This window comes from Carlito syrichta, unplaced genomic scaffold, assembly GCF_000164805.1.
Source record: "Carlito syrichta isolate Samal-C Ts95f unplaced genomic scaffold, Tarsius_syrichta-2.0.1 Scaffold309576, whole genome shotgun sequence".
Lineage (NCBI taxonomy): Eukaryota > Metazoa > Chordata > Mammalia > Primates > Tarsiidae > Carlito > Carlito syrichta.
In genome coordinates, this window is record NW_007253672.1 from 140,402 (window position 1) to 140,831 (window position 430).

At 80.5% G+C, this 430-nt stretch overlaps 1 protein-coding gene across 1 annotated transcript in view; it reads left to right on the plus strand.

The window, feature by feature from the left end:
- Nucleotides 1–430, plus strand: part of UBA2 (ubiquitin like modifier activating enzyme 2) — a 45,793-nt gene continuing 45,363 nt past the window's right edge. Inside the window, exon 1 of the mRNA XM_008067410.1 lies at nucleotides 1–214. Within this exon, the coding sequence (XP_008065601.1) occupies nucleotides 77–214 (138 nt within the window). The 5' untranslated portion in view covers nucleotides 1–76. The remainder of the gene's footprint in view (nucleotides 215–430) is intronic.

Here is a 430-nt window from a genome sequence, read left to right on the forward strand (position 1 = left end):
CCCTTCCCCCACCCGCTTCCGGCCGCGGCTCGGCTCTCCCGCCTCCGCCTCGGCCGCTGCTCGTGGTCGTCCCGCCATGGCACTGTCGCGGGGGCTGCCCCGGGAGCTGGCCGAGGCCGTGGCCGGGGGCCGGGTGCTGGTGGTGGGCGCGGGCGGGATCGGCTGCGAGCTCCTCAAGAACCTCGTGCTCACCGGCTTCTCCCACATCGACCTGGTGAGGGCCAGGCTCGCGCGCGCGCGCGGGCTGAATGGCGGGCTGCGGTGCGGAGGCCAGGGACCTCGGGGGCCGGGGGCTCGGGGCCCGGAGCTCGGGCCCGGCGTCGGGGGCAGGGGCGGGCCGGGCCGGGAGGCCCGGGGCTGGGGCTGCCCCGCTGGAGGGTGCGTTCGGCGGGGACCGGCCGGCCCTCCGCTCGCCGGGCCCGCTCTGGAC